General features: G+C 44.2%; 1 protein-coding gene across 4 annotated transcripts in view; it reads left to right on the top strand.

The window, feature by feature from the left end:
* BDP1 (BDP1 general transcription factor IIIB subunit) overlaps window positions 1–8,675 on the top strand; it is a 260,324-nt gene extending 251,649 nt beyond the window's left edge. For 2 of the 4 annotated variants that reach the window (XM_075325283.1, XM_075325269.1), the window contains exon 44: window positions 1,364–7,190. In XM_075325283.1, the coding sequence (XP_075181398.1) occupies window positions 1,364–1,489 (126 nt within the window). In that variant the 3' untranslated portion in view covers window positions 1,490–7,190. Of the gene's footprint in view, window positions 1–1,363; window positions 7,191–8,294 lie in introns of those variants that run through there. The other 2 variants (XR_012727216.1, XR_012727217.1) reach the window with 2 other exon arrangements.
* Window positions 8,676–15,284: the final 6,609 nt, after the last annotated feature.

Raw genomic sequence — 15,284 nt, 5'->3', positions numbered from 1 at the left:
CGCTGCGCTAGAGTTTATCTCCAGTCCTGGAGAGACAATTTAAAAATTGACTGCAATTTATAATTTTTGTATAGATTTTGGATCTGCACTATAATCCAGAATATCCCATAATCTGGCACATGAACTAATAGTCAGATAATTTTGTACAAAAATATATCTAAATATAACAGACTTTTCTAGAAATCTGTATGTGTTCTACCTTGTGCTGATGAGAAGAAACCAGTCTGAAATAGCTGTGTTTATAGGGGCATCTGGCTGATAATGGGTCATGTTCCTAAGCTCCGGCGTCCATTTACAGGATTCTCACCTATGGTGACACAAGAAGTCTACTTCTTCATTTCAAGGCTGTGTGCACACAGTGTGTTGTTTAGTGCATTTTTCTGACAGAATGTGCAGATTTGATGAAGTAAATTTCTGCACAAAATCTGCATTGTGTGCACATAGCCTAAAGGAGATCAGTTTTGCATTGTAAAGCGAAGCAGTAGAAAAGTGTCAAGGGAGAAATTTAGGTGAAGATAGCTAATGGTATCTTCGTTCAGGATACAGAGGCCGGTGCCGTATTAGCTGTATGTACAGATATTATGAGACTCAATAATCAATGAACACAGAACATGTTCTCTGTTTGAGCCAGTGTCACCAACTGAACGCGTGTATTGGAAAAAACTCAATTATACAGAATGCAACATTGACCTTGAAACAGGGAGTAGGGAGTATTCCACTCCCCAGTTTTTCCCAGTGTGCTGTAAAATACATCTGTTCATTATACATTCTTTCTGTGAGAAACTACTGTTAAGACTTTTACTAATCATCATGAAGACTTTCATTGTTTAACATTCTGGCTTCATTATCTTTGGTTAACCCTTTCTTGAATATATAGTTTAGAATCATAATATGGGTCTGTGCGATTGCTATATAGACACACAGATAATTATGCAACTACATCTACATTTTGATTATTTACATACACAGATATTCTTATTACATTTAAACAAACAATTTATAGCTTAGGCTACCTTCACAAAAGTACCAAAAAAAGTGCGGTTTAGCAGCAGCTGCTATAATTTAATTCTCAAGGGATAAAAATCTAACACTTGACCGATTACAGAATTTTCCTCTCTGACGAGAACTGCTATGTGTAATAATAAGCAAATAAGTAGATATGCCAAGGTAGTAGTTTAATCCAAGCACTCAGAGGCCCAAAGACCCTTTATCCACAGAATTAAGAAAACCCGATTATTTAAAATACCATGGGGTAGTTTGTGTGGGGGAGGGTTGGGGATTTGTTGCAGATTTATCATTTTGTCCATTACACATTTTGCGTTGTTCTCCAGACTCACGCTGATGTCTTTTGTTCTTGCTCCAGATTCCTGACAATCAAGACATTGAAGAACAAAGTCCGTCCAAATCTCATGAGCTGGCTTCTGAAGAGGAAGCCGCTCCAGTGTCTGAATATTTCTTTGGAGATATTTTCATGGAGGTTGATGATTGATGCCATCTGACAACTATTCGCTACATTCATTGACTGTCGTTCAGTATTTGAGCTGGATGTCCTATGTATGTCTATTCTTCATTCTGCACCACCTTTGTTATGTATATATGTATTCCCATTGTGTACAGTCACACCTTATCAAATACTTCTATTTATTTATTTAATGTTAATTTATTGGCTCATTTTGAGCTGTAGGCCGCTACATGTTGCTGTGCAATGCATTACAGGATAGGAACGTCAGGTACCTGGGGTAGATATACCTGATGGTTCATGTTAATGTTTTGGAACTAAGGGTTTTCTTTAGCACCTTACAGATGTATTGTATGGGCCCTTCTTCAGGCTGACTCCTTCTAACAGACTTATCAGGATCCAATTAGCATTTCTTTGTTGCAGACATGTAGGTTCATCAAGAGAACACAATTGTGTTCCCAATCACTGGGGGCTCCAAGCCTAAGATCCCCATCAGTCACAGGAGTACAGTGCATCCAACCGTCCTCCTCAGCGCTCGGCTGTCTGCCGGTCCCTGGACGCTGGGCCAGCGCTCTGCTGTCTGCCGGTCCCTGGACGCTGGGCCAGCGCTCTGCTGTCTGCCGGTCCCTGGACGCTGGGCCAGCGCTCTGCTGTCTGCCGGTCCCTGGACGCTGGGCCAGCGCTCGGCTGTCTGCCGGTCCCTGGACGCTGGGCCAGCGCTGGGCTGTCTGGCGGTCCCTGGACGCTGGGCCAGCGCTCGGCTGTCTGCCGGTCCCTGGACGCTGGGCCAGCGCTCGGCTGTCTGCCGGTCCCTGGACGCTGGGCCAGCGCTCGGCTGTCTGCCGGTCCCTGGACGCTGGGCCAGCGCTCGGCTGTCTGCCGGTCCCTGGACGCTGGGCCAGCGCTCGGCTGTCTGCCGGTCCCTGGACGCTGGGCCAGCGCTCGGCTGTCTGCCGGTCCCTGGACGCTGGGCCAGCGCTCGGCTGTCTGCCGGTCCCTGGACGCTGGGCCAGCGCTCGGCTGTCTGCCGGTCCCTGGACGCTGGGCAAGCGCTCGGCTGTCTGCCGGTCCCTGGACGCTGGGCCAGCGCTCGGCTGTCTGCCGGTCCCTGGACGCTGGGCCAGCGCTCGGCTGTCTGCCGGTCCCTGGACGCTGGAGTGACAGGATGTATGCTGACCCTCCATCTGAAAACCGTGCTGTAGGAGCAGAGACCCTGATTCCAATGATAACACTTATATTCTCTGAATGCTGAGCTCTGTATATCCCCACACATACCACTGATTGACAGTTCTTTATGTACATTACTAAATGAAAGAGAGTGGGGAAAGATATGTGAATTATGAATAAAATGTATTGCAGCTCCCTTTCTATTTATTTGAATATTAATCTGCAATCTTCCAATAGGTAGAACTCTGCCCTTGTAGTGTGATGGAAGTACAGATTCATGGTCATGGCTTGGTACAAAACAGCTCCGATAACTGTTCTGCTGAATGCAGTATTGCACTGACCAGAGGGATTTGTGTTTCCTGAAAGCTCACAACAAAGCTATGCGCACACTGCAGTTATAGTTTTGCGTTTTTTTGGTGCAGTTTTGTTGCCAGAACTCACTTTTACCTTCCCAGAGAAGTCAAATTTGCTGTGCGCACGTTGCAGTTTGTCAGCAGTGTTTTTTACAAAATTTTGTGATTAAAAAAAAAAATCAGCATGTTCATTTTTCTTGCTTTCACGCGCTCTCTCGATCGCTCTCGCGTGCTCTTGCTAGTTCGTTCTCGCGCGCTCTTGCTTGTTCGCTCTCGCGCTCTCGCTCGCTCTCGCTCGCTCTCTCGTGCTCTCACTTGCTCTCTTGTGCTCTCGCTCGCTCTCGTGCTCTCGCTCGCTCTCTTGTGCGCTCGCTCTCGCTCGCACTCTTGTGCTCTCGCTCGCTCTTGTGCTCCCGCTCTCTCCCTCGCCCGCTCTCTCCCTCGCCCGCTCTCTCCCTCGCCCGCTCTCTCCCTTGCCCGCTCTCTCCCTCACCCGCTCTCTCCCTCGCCATACTCACTGATCACCGGGGCGACTGTCACACTGCTCCCGCGGCAGCTCTTGGTTCTTCCCAAGCCAGCTGATCATTAGGCCTCACTCACTTGCGTGCGTCTGTGATTGGTTGCAGTCAGACCCACCCCCACGCTGAGTGACAGCTGTCTGACTGCAACCAATCACAGCCGCATTTGGCGGGACTATATCATAAATTAAAAAATAAAACAAAAACAATGGTGTGCAAATTTTGATACCCAACCAAGATAAAGCCCCCCACTGCTGGGGACTGGTGTTCTCACTGGTGAGGCCTATGGTTATTAGGCCAGACCCCAGCCTAAAAATATCAGCCTGAAGCCGGCCCGGGATTGCCGCTTCCTGGTATTTTATCCAGGTTTTCAACATTGCCCTGGTGCGGTGGCAATCTGGGTAATAAGGAGTTAATAGCTGTCACTAAGTCCTAGAGTAGTCATGGCAGGTGTTTGAGACACCCCCTCATCACTAATCTGTAAGTGGAAGTAAATAAACAAACACCTAAAAAATCCTTTTATTTGATATAAGACTAAAAAGCCACCCTCTTTCACCACTTTATTAACCACCCCCATACACCTCTCCAGGTCCGACATAATCCCACGACACTTCCAGCACTGCTACATCTGACGCTCATAGCGAGCGCCATAGAACAAGACTGCTCGCTGTCAGCTCCACGCAGCAAGTGAAGTGATCCGTGTGACGCCACTCAGGTGATTTCTGGTCACAACTGGAGTCCTCCACTTGTGACCGCAAATTAGGCTGCCGCGACTGAAGAGAGCCGTGCAATCAGTGGTGATATCACTCTGGTGAGTCCTTCACCTGCGACTCACTTCAGTCGCGGACTCCAGGACACTTAGACTCCCACTGTGACTGCAAATCACCCGAGTGACATCATCGCTTATTGCGCAGCTCTCTTCACTTGCTGCGTGGAGCTCACAATGGGCAGTCATGTTCTATGATGCTCTCTGTGACAGGACAGGGATGTAGCTGAGCTGAATCGCCGTGGGACCTGTGTGGATTACGTCGGACCTGGAGGGGTGTTTGGGGGGGTTAATAAAGTGGTGCAACACAACTGGGCAACCTTCATCAAAGAAACAAGACATGCCCTGAAATTAAGAACTAGCGCATCTTTTAGAGCCATAAATAATATAAGACCCTATTTTATTTTTGGTGAAAAACTGTAGTGGGAATTCATACAAAACATATATCGAAATTTTGTAGACTGTTTCATTATATTGTGAATGAACTAATTTAAAAGAAAAAAAAAAAAAAAAAAACTCACATTGAAATCCCCCCCCCCCACCCTCCCTTTAAGAAAATGGATGGTTGAAATGAACAAATTATTTTCTATGTAATGCATCTACAATTTACTGCTGTTTGGTACACACACACACGCACGTACACACACACACACACACGCACGTACACACACACACGCACACGCACGTACACACACACACGCACGTACACACACGCACGTACACACGCACGTACACACACATGTACACACACGTACGTCCACACACACACGTACACACACACGTACACACACATGTACACACACGTACGTCCACACACACACGTACACACACACGTACACACACACGTACACACACACACACACACACACACACGTACACACACGTACACACACACACACACATATTCTAGGACTGCTGCAAGTTCAGAATTTCTTCTTTCCATAGGGTATATCTTATATCTTCCTGATCACTGGATCACTGGAGATCCGACCGCTGGGACCCCAGTAGTTGAACCATCCCCCCCTTCCCCGCGATTGTGATCTTGTCCCATGGATAGGGGAAGACTTCTAAACTTAAGATGTCCCCATTAAAGGGCTTTACAAAGAATTGCATTTATCACTTCTCCACAGGATGATTGATCACCAGGACCCCATCAATCACTAGAGCTTAATGGTTGAAATTGAAAAGCGCGTTGGTGGCACATGTGCTGCCACATTATTCTGTATCCATAAGACTCTTGGGAAAACCTTGTTAAGACTCTAAAAATAATACCAGCTCCTGGGTCTGGAAAGCTCTAGATAGAACAGTGCTCTAAAATTAGCAGCGTTTTTGTGGAAACAGACCTCAGAGATGAAATTACCTTGTATTTGTTACCATGGTTCATGATCTGAAAATGACAAATGCGTGACATGAAGATTTGCTTCATGACAAAGCCTTGGAGCGCTGCGGTGCTTCAGCCTGTAACAAAGTGCTCTTGAAATAAACCGCTCTGCTTTGTTGTGTGCATCATATCATCTGGGATTTGATGATTTTGCTTTTTTTAATCTAAATCTAATCTAGATTCAAGGTTCTGTGCTGATTATTTTCACAATCTATTTTTATAAAGAGCGGAAATTGTTTTTTATTTAGTCATTCCAATGTGAAAATATGGGTATAATTGGAAAGTGGTTGTAAAAAGGAGCAATTTTCCCCATTTTCCTTTTTCTAAAATTGTGCACCGTTTTCCAGAGAATTTACAATTGTGTTTGTTGTTTTCAGTTTGTTGCTTAGGTTACCAGACACTACTTGAATCTAGCAGCGATGGCTGAACATGTGCACAGTGCTTTCAAGATCTTTTCTATAGAACTTGGAAGTGCTGCCCTGTTGCTGGCCGGAATTGTTAGCTCCTGCTCCCTTCGGATGGTGGCTCTGGAGCATCACAGAGCGCACAGTTCAGGCCAGTGTTATACCATGCTGCTGGTCCAGACTGTTGTTCAAGCCGGAGGGCCAGTTTCCCAGCAAGCTTGGCGTTTGTAAAATGGTGAATGCCTGCAGAAGATGATGGGACAACCCCTTTAAGGCCAGATGTTCATGATTTGCAGCACATATTTTGGAACAATACATGTGGATGGAGTTTTGAAAAATATAGTTGCAATTTGCTACCTGCATATTTTTTTTATCAGCAACACGCTCATGTGCTACAGTAATACCACTCATGTTCCACATATGATATTACCCCCCCAAACCCACAGCATAATCTGCAGTGAAATAGTAATATTCATCAATGTTTGGACTCCAAATTCACTGTACAGACATAGATTTAAAGATCTGTTGGGTTTTTGTTTTTCTGGAATGAACAAAATTTGCCTTTTAAATCCCTCTCTGCTCCATCAGTGCTGCTACTCCTGCGGTGTGAGCATTCGCATTGCTGCCATCCCTGACCCTGGCAGTCATCCTTGCATGATCTCCGACCTCAGACTAGCTGCAGCACTGACATTCTATTTTTTTTATTTATTTATTTTTTTTTAATAAATTAAAGTAATTTCCCATAAATATAAATCGACATTCATACAGTTTCCATTTTTTACATCCGTCAAAATCGGGCCATTTTTCTCTCATGTCATCTGGTTTCTTTTCATTGTGTGAGCTTTATTTTTTTTTTTTTTTTTTTATCCAGTGATTTTTTTTTTTTTTTAGCAATGTATCAGTTACAAAATGGGATGCAAACCGGATGGAAAACTGAAGTAAAAGGGATGCCTTCCATTTTTCACCCATGAATATTGGATCCCCATAGACTTTATGGCTGAGTCTGATCCGCAAAATGAGTCTGAATCGGACATGCTCTGACTAATGGATCGGACAAACAAATCCGTTTTTAAATTGGACGTATCAATGGTCCAGGTGCAGTGTGTGTGTATGTATATGTATATATATGTGTATATGTGTGTGTGTGTATATATATATATATATATATATATATATATATATATATATATATATATATATATATATATATATATATATATATATATATATAACAGACAGAACATGGTCCTGTACAATGAATCTGTGGCTACAACTGTAGGGTATGTACACACACTGCAACTTTTACTGCATTTTAGGTGCATTTTTGGGGGTCACAGAGATGCACCTACATGCATGCATCTCCTTTCCCCAGCAATGTCTGAGATTTCTATTTTGCTGTCCACACTGTGCATCTTATTTTGGCTGTTTTTGAAGATGCAGCATGTAAATTCTTTTTGCGTTTTTGCCAGCATTCTTAAGCCCTTCCAGTCAATAGACGCTTTGGGCAAAATGCGGTAAAAATCATGCACTTTGTATTCGTTTTTGCCGCTGGTGCGGGTTTTTTTGTTTTTTTTGTGTGCCAAAAATGCTGCATCTTTGTGGTTAAGAAAAGATGCAGAGTGTGAACATAGCCTTAGTTTGTCGAGGGGAGTTGGAGCTCGACATATTTTATGAAATTCACTAAAAATGACCTGACGATAGAAGGGAAGTTAGGTTAATTTAAACAAAAACCCGTTTGTTTTTTTGTTTTTTAAATGTCATAAATCAATAGTATACGTGAAGATGAGCAACTTTCTCTTGTATCTTATCAAACAAACTGGCCTCTTTCCTTTAGATTGAATTTCTGTGTAAAATCTGTGTTCAGTGAAGGCAGACATTCCTATTACTGAGATGGGAGATGGCAGTTGGTGATTTGAAAATTCTATGGAGGAGCTGGAGGGCGACACATTCTGCTGCACGTGCTCCTGAATTGACAGCTTTCCATAGGACTTTAAAGGTCCCAACTGTCATCTCCTATCTCAGTAATGAGAAAATCTGTATTCACGGAAGACAGATTTTAATTGTGAATTTTGATCAGTTCTAGCAGAGAAATAAGCAAATTTCTATAATAAGATATGTCAAGGTTTCTTATTTTCACGTGTACTATTGATTTGTGCAATAAATGAAAATAACCGTTAAGCTATGTTATGCTCTTCTTGAATTGACAAAATCATTGCATTTTATGCACGCTTGCTTTTTTTTTACAGAATGTTAATGCGAGATCTGCCTGTGATAATCCTATCACCAAGACTTGTCACCTTCTCAGTGGTTGGGGTCACAATGCTGGATGCCATGTGCTTATAATATATTTTTATGGCGGGCTCTATAGTCTGACATACTTGTGTGGCGTGTATCCTTTCTGACCAGTTCTTGGCTCCATGTGTGATGGCACTGACCCTTTTTTGTTTGTTTCCAAATCTTGTGTCGATGAAATGTGGTTGGAAAATACATATTATACTTATATTATACTTTATTTCAAATTTCTGTAATTTTGAGATTTAATATATTTTCTTTTTTTTTTTTTTAATCTGTAAACTATGTATGAAATGTACAATATGTAAAAAGAAATAAACTACTGAAGCTTTTAATTTTCTTTTTCTATTTCTTCCAGATACATTCTCTCATATACACCTTAAATCTCATCAGTATCTGTAGGTCAGAGCTAGGAGGGGGTGAAAATGTCTCCATCATGCTATTTCTTTCCTAATTCTGCCTTTATAAATACTGACCAAAATGCTAGATATTAGAGGCCGAGAGTTGGTCTTCAGTTGTGATCGTCTGCTCACGTATGAGGACAAAAGGAGAAACACTGCACATAGACCCAGGGGCACACCTATTATAATTTAATAGTATCAAAATACTTTTATTAAGTGCAAAACATGATTAAAAACAATTAAAAAAACCCATAAAGCACAGCACACAAAGCAAAACCTATCCTCCCAAATTGTTGTACAGTATATATGTATAAAGATACCAGATACCTGCAAGAAACAGTATATTTGTACAGTGTCAAGTGTATGTATGTGTATATGTGTGCCCCTGGGTCTATGTGCAGGCACCAGGGTGCACCCGTTTATATTGAAATTGGAATACTGTGGTGCGCTCCATATTCTTTTCTTGCTTGTCTGCTCACGTATGTCACCCACATCAAACGACTGTTCATTAACATTGGCATTGTGCACACCAGTCTCCATGAAGGGGCTCGCTGTATTGTGATGCACCAGTTCATTAAGAGGTGGACAGTGGTAATGAATTAAGTGCATTTGTTAACTGGCGTGCTCCACCGCCGGGAATGTGCTTCAGTTTCGGACAGGAGTGCGCTTCTAGAGTGTTAATCACTAAAATACATAACTTCATGAATTAGAATGGGCAGGCGTAGCTACGATCCTTCCATGCTACACCCATATTATCATAGTTGACTGAGACTGACAATATTCAGCAGAGACATTGCAACATTTGGTGTTTACGCTCTAGTCTCTGCCAGCTACACCAAGGCTAGTTTCACACTTGCGTTGAACGGCATCCGTTGCATTGCGTTGTGTGACGGATGCGTTGCATATAGTGGCGCAACGGATCGTACAATATAACACAATTCGTTATAGTTTTTTTTTTTTTTTCTTGACTTTACAACTCTGGGCATGCGCAGTTGTGTAAAGACGGTTGCATTAACAGAATCCGTGAAATGATGGATTCTAACGGAATCCGCCACCATAGGCATCCATTATAAAAACAACGGACACCGACGGAATCCTGCAGGTTGCATTTTTTTGACACTCCGCCGAGCGCAGAAAAATGCTACATGCAGCGTTCCATCAGCCAGGTGGATGCAACTCAGCGTCGACTGACGGATGCAACGCAAGGCCATCCGTTGCTATCCGTAGCTAATAGAAGTCTGAGGATTAAAACGGTTTCCTGCAACTGTTACCGTAATTCCTCCAGGCGGCGGATAGCAACGGATGCCGTTCAATGCAAGTGTGAAACCGGCCTAATATTGGTGGAATGGGTTGTGCGCTACAGCTGCCAGTCAAATTCATGAAAACTTACACCAGTGGCATTCAGTGGCAGTTCAAAAATGTTGCAACTCGTGAACCTACTCACACACTTTTGACATAATGGAATGTCAAAGGTTGTGTCCCTGCCTTTTATGTAGGCTCGCATTTCGAGCCCGCACATGATGGCTGATTTAATCAGCCAACTTGTGCCTCTAACAGTCTAAATTGCAAAGTCTGCAGTCATTCTGTGTCACTCTGTGACTGCAGTCTTATGAATCCTCCCAGGGCATACACTGTGAGGATTTGCTGCTTTCTGAGCCAGGAATGGTGGACATATGACTGCAAGTGTGCTCTATGCACGTTCCCAGCCAAAACCAGATTAGTGGGCATGGCATCGCTCCATACAACTGTGTGGAGTGGGTGTGTTCAACTGGTGGATGTGGCCCTGTTCAATTCATTTGTTTGGGGTGACACCATGCCGTCTAGTCTGGTTCGTGCAGGAAACTTGCATATCGCACAATTGCGGTCACAGGACTGCGATTCCCAGCTCAGAAACCAGCGTGTCCTGGGAGGAGTAACTGTAAATTTACCACTTTAGCCCGGACAACCCCGTTAACAATGCAAACTATCCCTAGAGGACAACTAAGGAAACTGGTTATCAAAAGGCTCGCCCACAAAGCTCTCCACAGTTCTGCACCACCTTATCTCACCCCTCATATCTGCATATCATCCTACCCACACTCTCCATTCCGCAAATGATCTTAGACTGACATCCTCCATAATACGAACCTCACACCTCCGTCTCCAAGACTTTTCTCGTGCCTCGCCAGTTTTCTGGAATGCACTACCCCAAAGGATGGGTCTAATATCCAGCCCACAAGTTTTTAAGCGTGCATTAAAAAAACACATCTCTTCAGAAATGCTTATCATCATAACTTACTAACCTAACTCTCCTCTGTTCCCACCCTCTAAATGCTATTCATAACCTCTCTCCTATTTCTGTCCTCACATCCTCCATACAACCAATAAGTGCACTTACAAGGTTACTGTCTAATGACCAGATCATTCAACTTTATATGAAATACATAATTGATCATAATGATGGCCGGACCAGATACTACAAACACGCTTTACCTTTTGTGTCCCCCTTTTTCTCCGTAGATTGTAAGCTTGTGAGCAGGGCCCTCATCCTACTGTAGCTGCTGCGCTATGTGCTGTTTTTTGTTTTTGTCTGTACAAGCCCCCACCGGATTGTAAAGCGCTGCAAAATATGTTGGCGCTATAAAAATAAACTTTATTATTATTATTGGCACTTCAGGGAAGGTCTGCAAACGCTCGTCCGGTCACAGGTAGGATTCTGCGTGGCCAATGGTCCATCAGGGGGCAGAGTCTGTGCTAGTGACCGCAGCTTCTGTTCCCTCCCTGAAACTAAGCATCATGATGCTCATTTCAGGGGCTGCTCTGTCCTCTGTCCCTCCCTGGTCTGTCTCTGCTGTCTGTTCCTCCCTGCACGGTACACAGCGCTCACTCGGTTACTGGTTCAGTTAAAATAATCAGCTAGTAAGGCTATGTGTGTACGTTGCATTTTTTCTTGCGTTTTGGTTGCATTTTAAACTGCACCGTGTCAATGACAAAATCCATGCGTTTTGCTTCCCCAGCAAAGTCTATGAGAAGTCAGAACTTCCATCCGCACGTTGCTTTTTTTAAGGCAGCATTTTGTTTGACAAATATTTGTCAAAATCGTTGCCTAAAAGAAAAGCAGCATGTCACTTCTTCATTGCGTTTTGTGAACATTTTCCACCCATTGAAATAAATGAGGTGGGTCAAAATGCAACCAAAATGTTTAGCTGTGCGTTTGCACTGCATTTTGATGGCATTTTGGATCCATTCTTGTCAACAAAAACGCAGGTCTCTTGGTCTCTCTCTCTTTCTCTCTCTTTGTCTCTCTCTCTCTCCCTCTCTTTCTCCTCTCTCTGCTTCCCCCGCCCACCGGCACCTATGATTGGTTGCAGTCAGACGCGCCCCCACGCTGAGTGACAGCTGTCTTACTGCAACCAATCACAACCGCCGGTGGGTGGGTCTATATTGTGCAGTACAATAAATAAAAAAAAAACGTTGTGCGGTTCCCCCAATTTTGATACCCAGTCAAGATAAAGCTACACAGCTGAGGGCTGGTATTCTCAGACTGGGGATACCCACGTTATTGGGATCCCCCAGCCTAAAAAGATCAGTCAGTAGCCACCCGAAATTGCAGCATTCATTAGATGCAACAGTCCCGGGACATTACCTAGCTCATTCCGAATGCCCTGGTGCAGTGGCAACCGGGGTAATAAAAAGTTAATGACAGCCCATAGCTGCCACCACGTCCTAGCTTAGTGATGGCAGGCGTCAATGAAACCCCCCCTTCCTCCCTAAACTGTAAGTGAAAGTGAATAGACACGAACACCGAAAAATCCTTTATTTGAAATAAGACTAAACACCCTCTTTCACCAATTTATTAATCCCAACACAACCCTTCAGGACCGATGTAATCCACACGAGGTCCCACGATGCTTCCAGCACTGCTACATCTGACACAGCGAGCGCCATAGAACAGGACTGCTCGCTGTGAGCTCCACGCAGCAACTGATTTGGGTCGCGCTATCAGCGGTGACGTCACTCAGATTACCCGCGGCCACAGCTGGAATCCTCCACCTGTGACAGCAAATCACCCGAGTGACTGAAGTGAGCAGCGTGATCAGCAGTGCCCTCACTCAGGTGATTTGCGGTCACAGGTGAGTCCTTCACCTGTGACCGCAAATCAGGCCGCAACACAGAGATAGAGCCACGCGATGACAATGAACTCGGGTGAACCTCTGACTTCACAGCTGTGGGCCCCGCACTACTACCTGTGTCGCGGCACTTACGTCAGAGGTTCACCAGAGTTCATTCTCATTGCGCGGCTCTGTCTGCTGTCAGCGGGCAGTCATGATGGTCCTGTGACAGAACAGGGATGTAGCAGAGCTGAATCTCCGTAGGACCGCACTGTTAAAAATGCATTCAAAACGCATGCATTTCGTATGCTTTTTTTTGGTCAAACGCAGTGTTTACAGTTGTCAGTCTGCCAGAGGGTGCCTCCCCTGTTAATGCCACTGGTCTGAATATCGGGTATAGACACCGCTCTGTTACCGGATGATTATTACAACTGAGTCGCTTAGTGTAGGGAAGAACAGACACAACAGAGACAAAGCAGGCAGGGACAGACCAGCTCCTGAAAAGAGGGTCATGATGACTCTTCGTTTCAGCGGGGGAAATAAGCTGCGATCACTGCCACAGACTCTGCCTCCCTGATGACACTTTGTTTGAGTATACCAGCATGCACTGGGATACTCAAACGTTTCGTCATCAGACAGGATGCAGGAAAACAATAGAATAGTATTTAGTGTAGTTAGGGAACGGAACTCAATTTTTAATACAAGTATATTAGGAAATAGCTTGGATTATAACATCAAATAGATGGGGATTTAGATAAAACTTCCTATTGCCTTTGGACAACCTCTTTAAAGGGAACCAAACATCAGGATTTTCATGTATAAGGTGCAGCCAGTGCAGTACTGGCACTATGAGGCACAGTGTGTACATACCATCAGGGGGCAACTCGGGTGTTTAGGCTGTGAAATTCAACTTTATAAAGTTTGAAAAATCAAGAACATTTTGATTGACGTGTGCACCTCTCTCCTAATGTCCGGGCGGGTTATGCACGTGTATCCCCGCCGCCTTTTCCTCCCTCTCTCTGGTTGTATTCACATTTCTCTCTTCAGAAACATGGCGCCGGAGTTGGCACCTGCGCATAGCGCTTATCTCCGGCACCATGTTTCTGAATCCCACAGTAGCTAGTATTACCTGCAGCTACGATATCATGCCGCCCCAGGACACCGTGCCAGCATAGCAGCCGCCTAGGACACCGGGACGCCACAGGAAAAAGCCGACAGCAGCCTGCCAGCGACATCGGGGGTCAGGTGAGGTATGTTCACAATGGACTCACATGACCCCGTAACGGCAGTGCTGCGAGACCCGGTCATGGTGTCCTGCGGCGGCACGATATCGTAGCTGCAGGTAATACTAGCTACTGCGGGCTTCAGAAACATGGCGCCGGAGATAAGCGCTATGCGCAGGTGCTAACTCAGGCGCCATGTTTCTGAAGAGAGAAATGTGAATACAACCAGAGAGAGGGAGGAACAGGCGGGGGGGGCAGGCATACACGTGCATAACCCGCCCGACATTAGAAGAGTGGTGCACTCATCAATCAAAAAGTGCTTGATTTTTCAAACTTTAGGCTGCACCTTATACATGAAAATCCTGATGTTTGGTTCCCTTTAAAGCAGACAAATCTGACAGTGTTTTTGAGCAGAAACCACTTCAGTAAACTCCTTCTTTAGATTGATTTTGGTGGAGTTTTTCATTTCCTGAAGTAGCTTTGGAAGAGCTTTTTAAACAATTGTCTTTTTCAGCCTTATGATTGAATCTGCTTCAAACTAAGCACCGTCCAGTCAGGAGTTACTTGCACTTTCCTTTCTTGCTCCAGGGATTTCTCAAAACCTGAAGCTGGAAAAATATGTTCAAAAGCGAGAATGTACAATTAGCAAAGTGGTTTTACAATAGAAATGAACAGGAATTTTTTTTTTTACCATAAATTGGCCAATTCATGTGAGCCCGACAGGCAACGGCAAGGCGTATCTTTGTTGGGACCCTATCCTAATATGCCTCTATGTGGGTTAAAAAAAAATCTACATGTAATGGACAGGTAGGATCCACCTTAAATGAAAATGCCCTGGCTGAAGAGCAGAGTCGTCAGAAAGGAATGGAATACAAATATAAAACACTGACTAGCACATAAAATTAGTGTGAACAGGTGCGTGTGGAAAATTCAATCAAATTGACAGATATGCCTTTTTGTTGGCTGTCAGTCTCACATAAATTGTCCTATTTATAAGCTAAGTATTTCATTTTTAAACTTTGTTCCAATAGCAGTAATGCCGTACCAAAATTCCTATATTCATACACCTGTTCACACCTATTGGATATACTTGTCAATCTTTTGTATTTTAATGACTGTTCAAGCCAAGTAAATGCACTTAGTGTACCCTTGAAGGGGCAAAATATTTAGGCTATGTGAGTATGGGGCAGATTTGGTGCAGAAATTTTCTGCATCAAATCTGCACCTTC

The sequence above is a fragment of the Anomaloglossus baeobatrachus genome, chromosome 1 (genome assembly GCF_048569485.1).
Source record: "Anomaloglossus baeobatrachus isolate aAnoBae1 chromosome 1, aAnoBae1.hap1, whole genome shotgun sequence".
Lineage (NCBI taxonomy): Eukaryota > Metazoa > Chordata > Amphibia > Anura > Aromobatidae > Anomaloglossus > Anomaloglossus baeobatrachus.
The sequence above is the reverse complement of the archived record's forward strand: the minus strand, read 5'-3'. Positions and strand labels throughout refer to the sequence as shown.